Source organism: Gigantopelta aegis, unplaced genomic scaffold (genome assembly GCF_016097555.1).
Source record: "Gigantopelta aegis isolate Gae_Host unplaced genomic scaffold, Gae_host_genome ctg3012_pilon_pilon:::debris, whole genome shotgun sequence".
Classification (NCBI taxonomy): Eukaryota; Metazoa; Mollusca; class Gastropoda; order Neomphalida; family Peltospiridae; genus Gigantopelta; species Gigantopelta aegis.
The window spans coordinates 13,563-20,833 of record NW_024533141.1 but is presented as its reverse complement, the minus strand read 5'-3'; the positions used below and the strand labels follow the sequence as shown (position 1 = coordinate 20,833).

General features: G+C 42.1%; 1 protein-coding gene across 1 annotated transcript; it reads right to left on the bottom strand.

Moving 5' to 3' along the window:
* Positions 1 to 277: 277 nt before the first annotated feature.
* On the bottom strand, positions 278 to 3,938 carry LOC121391847. Its single transcript, XM_041523325.1, has 2 exons — positions 3,432 to 3,938; positions 278 to 1,532 (listed from the first exon to the last, which is right to left on the bottom strand). Exons 1-2 carry the CDS (start codon positions 3,568 to 3,570, stop codon positions 532 to 534), a joined length of 1,140 nt encoding a protein of 379 aa, XP_041379259.1. The 5' UTR covers positions 3,571 to 3,938; the 3' UTR covers positions 278 to 531.
* Positions 3,939 to 7,271: the final 3,333 nt, after the last annotated feature.

Below are 7,271 nucleotides of genomic sequence, written 5' to 3'. Positions count from 1 at the left end.
CATATGCACTCCATCATTCCTGAACAACTCCACCTCTTTAACAGTCACAGCGGGGTGCCCAATAACTGCACCCCCCTCTGCAAGGACCAGTGCTTTCACTGCACTGTTTACCCTTTTCCGAGCTTTGTCCACCTGCTTTGGATGTTCCGCTCCATGCCAGTAGAGGCGCGGCAACATATTCGACCAAATGATCCTTACAGAGGGAAGTAGTGACCTCAGTCGCAAAACTGAACAAGTAATCTCCTGGATAAGGACCCTGTTTTTAACTGTTACCATATCATTGGATCCCAGTTGCAAGATCATGGAATTAGGTGGGGTTTGATGTTGTAACTTACCGAAAATAAACTGATCTAACTGCAACCACCGCATTCCCCTATTCCCATACCATTTTACACTTATACCCGCCTGTTGCAGCCCTAGGTTACCTCCACCTGGTTTGGTTTGCGCCTGGATTCCCGCCCAATGCACTATTGATGATCCAATTATCCACACTTCATGCCTAATTACAATTGATAAATTTACATTGATAAATTACTTATGTGGAAACCGAATATACCTGTTGTAAGCCCCTGAACGCCAACGGCCCCACAGCTTTATGGTTTCCTCGGGTACACCCCTTGCCACCGCTTCTGTTGCCGCTCCTATTCTAAAACTATGTGATTTGTAACATTGGCCTTTGCTATTTATAAACTGTAATGTCCGTTTGAGAATGGTGTTAAACTGGTATCTGGTTACAGATACCCCATTGTAATGGGTCAGCAACTGGGGAGAACCGGTCTTATTTCTTGACTTCAAATATTTGTATACCCCCAGAACTGGACAGATGTTCTCATTTGTGAATCTTTCCAGGTACAGTAAATAGCTGTTACCCCTTTGGTCATTCTTAGATTTTCTTATGAAAAGCTTTACCCGATATGGCAGTTGTTCCCCCAATCTGAAAATTAAACTAACATCATGTACCCCAACAGCCCTGTTTGAAATATCACCTTGTGTAGCAGATGTTATTTCCCCCACACGTAGGAATGCGAAAAAGGCCAACTTAAAAGCTGTTGCAAAGAGCTCAGTCTCGAACTGAGACGAACAAACATGTGATAATGCTGCCACTATCTTCTCTAAGACTGGCAAAGTGATGGGGCTTCGTACATCCAGTCTAGTATTCCCCCTACTACATCCCTCCAGGAGCTTTGAAATTACAAAGTGCTCTGTCGGGTCCCCATACCCAGTTAATCTATGCCAGTTACTTAATCCGCTAATGTAGGTTCGAACGGTGGATGGTGATAATTGTTCCAGAGAAAGATAAGCAATAAAGTGGATTAAGTGTTCTAAAGGCACTGGCCATAATGGAGACAACTTAAATTGCAGTCTAAACTTTTCTAGCCACTTCTCTGCAGTTTTGTAGGTGTTCCATGTCTGACTTGCCATAGAATTTTTTATAACCCTATCTGCCTCTGCTGTCAAAGCTGCCACACCTGTGGAGGTATCTTGGCGGGAATCAAGTCTGCATCTGGTGTCAGCTTCCGGAACTTGTCCCACTGACAACGAGAATTAACAACTGCTATTAAATTCTGTTTTCCAGCAATGTGTACGGCTTTTAACAAAATGTTCTTTCGCAAAGTTATCAGCACCAATTTCCTTAATAATGTCATTACCATGGCACATTTAGACGTTTTCTTATTGATCTGCCTCATTGTCAATGTGAAATAGCAACTTTTTGTTCTGCAGCCATTTGCCCCAAATTGTTACTGCAACAACCACTGGGAAGAGTTCCAAAAATGTTATGTTTCGAAGCAGCCCCAATTTCCACCATTCCGTAGGCCAAGACCCATATGCCCAATGACCCCGGAAGTATAAACTCCAAATCCCTTTTCTCTCCCTCCGGCACTATCAGTGAAAAATTCCAGCGAGTCACTACTTGTCCAGAATAAATCAGGCATGACAGTGACTGCATTGTAGTATTTCAAGAAGTCAACCATAGGTCCAAGTCAGCCTTGATACCTGGAGTAACCCTGATATTGTGGTGTGGTTTAGTAACCCCTCTTGTTGCATCAATCATGCGCCTAATGAAAGCCCGACCTGGTCTTACCACTCGTAATACCATATTTTGTGTGTCTATTTCGATGCCCAGAAAAACCAAGAGTGTACTGGGGCCTTCAGTTTTCTCTACTGCGATTGGAACCCCTAACCTGGAACATGTATTCCGAAAACTTTTCATTACCATGTGACATTCATTTGATCCCCTCCTGCCCGCAAAAAGAAAATCATCTAGGTAATGTAAAACCACTGGTGACTTGTGCACACACTGCTTTTCAACTTCTCACTGAATAAAGGTAGAAAATTTCTCAAATAATGCGCAGCTGATTGACGCCCCCATAGGCAGACATTTGTCAAAGTAATATCTGCCATCTATTTTAAAACCGAGAAGCTCAAAATCTCCCGGACTTACTGGTAGTAGCCGAAATGCAGATTTTATATCAGATTTTCCTAGCAAGGCTCCCTTTCCTAGCATCTGAATTTTTTGCACTGCCTTATCGATGTTTGCATAATGCACAGAACAAAAATTAGGGTCGATTTAGTCGTTTACTGATGCTGCATTAGGATACGACAGGTGGTGGATAACTCTAAAATCTCCATCATTTTTTGAAACTAACCCCAGAGGTGAAATTCTCAGTTTTTATTGGACGCTCTGGAAATGGTCCTGCCACCCTACCTAATGAAATCTCTTTTTCAATTTTGTCCCCAAGTATGTCAGGGGCCTGAGTTACACTTTTTAAATTATTCACCTCGGTTGCCTCCCTTGGCCCCTGATATTTTAATGTAAAACCCTCTGTAAAGCCTTCTATCAATTCTTGTGCTGCTATCTTAACTGGATAATCTTGTAACTGCTGAGCCAAATTATTTGTGTGAATTGGGGATTTTCCTAGGGTGTGTAGGTCCTTACAGCTTACACTGCATAGCTAGGTGGCGTCCACCACATTTTCCGCATAAGTGCATGAACTTGCACCTGGCAAAGGAACATTTTCCTTTGTTGAACCCCCAGCATGTACCACGGCCAAGACGAACTTCTATTTGCCAACATCATTACATCCCTCATGTATTTCAACAACTGTTGAGCCTCCTGGGAGCTCCGTTCCAACAGCACTCATGAAAATCATGAATGCCGACATCCACGCAATTATGGACGTAAATGACCGTTTTTTGCCTGGTTCTTTATGACCAGCTTCCCCTGTCAAAAACAAGCTCGCCTACACCCCCTTGACTGGCTTACATTTCCTGAGTGGGCTTATTCAACAAACACAAATCTACATATTGCCCCTCCCAAATTTTTTCCCTTAATTTTTGGGGAATGTGTATCCCGATCCCGTCAAATACACTTACATGGGGCACAACCTCGATCGCCGGAACCTCAACCTGAGGCAAAAAAACAGACTCACCCGTTGTCCCATGTCGGCCGGCGCCCGTTTCGAACTGGATTGAAGTTTCCCTGCCCCAGGCTCTTCTTTCCACCTCGACCCGTTCTTCTTCTCTCCTACTTTGCCCGTCGTTCCCATCTAATCCTTGGTGCGACGTCATCTTTTTCTGTCCTCCTCCTTTGTCCCTCGTCAATTTCAATCCGTGCTTCACGCGGCTCCAACGTCGATCGATATTGCACCGGCTGGGCGATCCTCCTCTTCGCTCTCCCGGTAGTTGCCTGAGCAGCCACTTTTCTTTTCCTATTTCCTGGCATGATGTTAGATGGTCGTTTTTTCCCTCTGGATGGCGTTCGATTAATTCGTGATAAATTTTAAAAACTAGCTGTCATGATGGCTGATCAATGGGAGAGACTGATATTTATGTCATGTCATGTCATAGGGTTTTACGTGCATATTCAGAACAAGCTGTTGTAGCGCACGCCTGTCCATGACAGGGAAGGTGGGGGGGGGGAGGGGAGAGGAGGGACCGCCTGCACTGGCAGGTGCAAGGGAGCACCAGCAGCCCGATCAAACTGGTAGCAGGCGGGTGGGGGTGGTGGTAGTGCTATGGAATTTGAATGGAGCAGTTAAATACCAAAGAGAAAAGGGTGCGCAATTTTGATCGAGGGAATTTGGCGCAATTTTGAACTGTCGGTCGAAAGGATTGATTGAGAATTGAGAAAGAGATTTACGTGCACATTCAGAGCAAGCTGTTGTAGCACATGCCTATCCTGGTCACAGGGACCGGCCTTGGCCGGTTCCCTCTGTCCAGGACAGGAAGGAGTTGGGGGAGGGTTATAGAGTAGGAACGCCTGCACTGACAAGTGCAAGGGAGCACCAGCAGTCCAATGTTGGTGACAGGCGGGGTGTATTTGGTGCTATGGAATTTTGAAAGTCCCATAGGATTATGTCAAAGAGGAAGAGGTGCGCATTTACATGAAGGAAGTTTGGCACAATTTTGATGGTTGTTCTAATTGAAATAGTGAAGAGAGCCAATAGGTTTTGCTTTTAGTATTCCGAAAGTGGCTCTTTATTATGACCGTCTTGGTGCTGTAGGGTATCTCCCTAGGTTGCCCATAGGGCCCTTAGAAAGGGCCTGATCTCTTCTGATCGTGGCATGACAACCCAGGGGAGACTCGAGCAATTGTGTGGGTTGGACGAGGTAGAGGCGGTGATGGAGAGCTTGATGTTGGATGCTGTTGCCGTGGAGGTGGAGTAGGTTCGTCCGTTTTGCCCAAGGTCCTGCCAGCGCCAAGGAAAGTTTTATTTTGAGTTTGGGGGAAGGGGCTGGTATTCTTTTGTCCAGTCCCTTCTGGGTGCAGTGCAGTGGTGTACTCGGAGCCAGTTTCTTTTGTCCAACTCCTTATTGGAGTACGTGCTGGGCCATTATTGTGGTTTTATGTATGGACGGGTGCATTGCTATCATTAGTCAATGCACCCTATGGTATGTTGAGAGTGCATGCTGGGTTTGTGTTTGCCTATATCTTGTTATGGTTGTTCCTTGCCACTGGTATATCATCTATTCCTACTTCTGTTTCTATATTATATGCTGTAGTAGCAAAAGAGTTGCCTAATTTTAAATTAGATTTTAAGATTACACCTGTTTTTTTAGCCACTGGAGTAAGTTCCTGCACTGGATGTTCATGATCGAATGAGTGAACTTTAAGATAGTACTTAAGGTGCTGAAGTTTTCTGCGATGGTCCAGTGACATAATGTTAAATTCTGTTTCTAAACTTTGTCCATTAGTAGTAGCTGGTACCCTAGCGATTATTCTAAGAGCTTGATTTTGAATACTGTCTAATTTATGGATTAAGTATGGGGTGGCGCTGCTGTAGGCTTGTGCTCCATAATCCAGTATGGAGAGTATGCAGGCTTTGCATACCATGAGCATTGCCTCAGTTTGCGCTCCCCAACTCGTGCCTGATATAGCCCTGAGTAGATTTAGTGGGGTTTTTTTTATCTATTAATTAGGTTTAGAATACGAGGTCTAAATGTTAGTTTTGAGTCGAAGATGACTCCTAGAAATTTAAATTCTTTGACTCTAGGTATAGGTTTGCCATTGGAAGTTACCTGACCTTCTTCTGGTTTACTTTTTTTTTGCTAAAGATAATAAATACGGTTTTAGTTTCAGATAGTTTAATGCCCCAAGTTAGTGCCCATTGATTAAGTCTGTTCATATCGAGTTGCATTTTTTTACAGACAGCTGAGGTTACTCTGCCTGTTCGCCAGATGGCACAGTCATCGGCAAATAGTGCTGTATTTAGTGGTGAGGCTTGATTTGGTTTTTCTTTGACATTAAATGCCGTGGTTAGATCATTTATAAATATGTTGAATAAGGTTGATGATACCTTGTGGTATTCCATTTAGTATATCTGTTTTTTCTGAGTATTGGCCGTTAACTCTAACTGCTATAGATCTGTTATGTATAAAGTTATTGATGAAGTTGAACATATTGCCTTTTATCCCTTTATCATTAAGTTTAGTTAGTAGTCCTTGTCTCCAGACCATGTCGAAGGCTTTTTCAATGTCTATAAATATGGCGATAACTTTGTTGGATTTCCTGAGAGCATCATTAATAGTATTTTTGTAGCCCAACTATTTGATCAATGGTGGAGTGTGTAGATCTAAATCCACTTTGAGTATTTGCTATAAGGTTGTTTTCTAGTAAATAGTTATTGAGACGTTTATTTATAATGGTTTCTAAGGTTTTACATAGGTGTGAAGTGAGCGTTATCGGTCTGTAACTACCTGGCAGAGAGTGATCCTTGCCTGCTTTAGGGAGACTAAAGCATTCAGCACGTTTCCATGCTTCAGGCATGGATCCCTCTCTCCAGATTTTGTTAAATAGTGACAACACTGCCTCTAGTGCTGAGTCCGGCATATGTTTTAAGAGAGTATAACTAATTTTATCAGGTCTGGTTGCAGTACTTTTTTTTAGCTTTGAGTGCTGTTTTAAGTTCAATTAGGGTTATTAGTTGGTTAAATTCCAGGTTATTATTATTGGGTTGTTTGGTTTCAGTTGGTTGATTAGTGGGTAATGTATTTTTTTTGTTTAATTGATCAAGAAATTCTTTAGGAAAGTTTTCATTACTGCTATTTTTGCTGAAGGTTTTGCTGAGTAGGTTAGCTTTTTGTTTGTTAGAGAGAGCTGGTTTATGTTTTTGAAGGACTGTGGGTATGGCGCGGTGCCCTTGGGTGGCTTTAACTTTTTTCCATATGTCCCTAACTGTTGTTCTATTATTTATTTCACTACAGAATTTTTGCCAGCTGTTTTGTTTAGCTGTAATTATTAGTTTGCTGACTTCGTTTTTAGCTATTTTGTATTTATTGTGATATTCTGGTTTGCCAGTTTTTTTTAAAGATTTTCTTCATACGATTTCTGAGATTACATTTATTTTTTCTCTCTTCAGTCCACCAACTGACTGGTTGATTTTTCCTAAAGGGTTTGGTTATTGGTATATGTTTATTTGCTATTTTTAGAATATTATTAGTGAGTTCGTTAGTAGCTTCATTAACATTTAGTTCGATATTAACTTGAAGGTTTAGGCATTCTTTGGAGAATCCTGCCCAGTTAGCTTTGGAGAAGTTAAATTTAGGTGTAAATATTTCTTCTTCTATGAAAGTTTCATTACAATTATATTTAGTTAGTATGGGCAGGTGGTCACTATTAAGAGTTTCCAAGACTTCCCAACTTGAGTTAGCTCCTATATTGTTTGAGGTGATTGTTAAGTCGACGGCTGAAGTGCTTCCATTGATATCAGAGATAAAGGTGATGTTACCGTCGTTTAGGCAGACTAAGTTGTTATTATTAATGAAGGTTT

Excerpts from the sequence above, each read along its gene's own strand:
- LOC121391847 (XM_041523325.1), bottom strand. The coding sequence starts at position 3,570 with ATGACGTCGCACCAAGGATTAGATGGGAACGACGGGCAAAGTAGGAGA. Across the intron at positions 1,533-3,431 it reads CGGCCGACATGGGACAACGG|TGGGACAAGTTCCGGAAGCT; the intron begins GTGAGTCTGTTT and ends TCTCGTTGTCAG.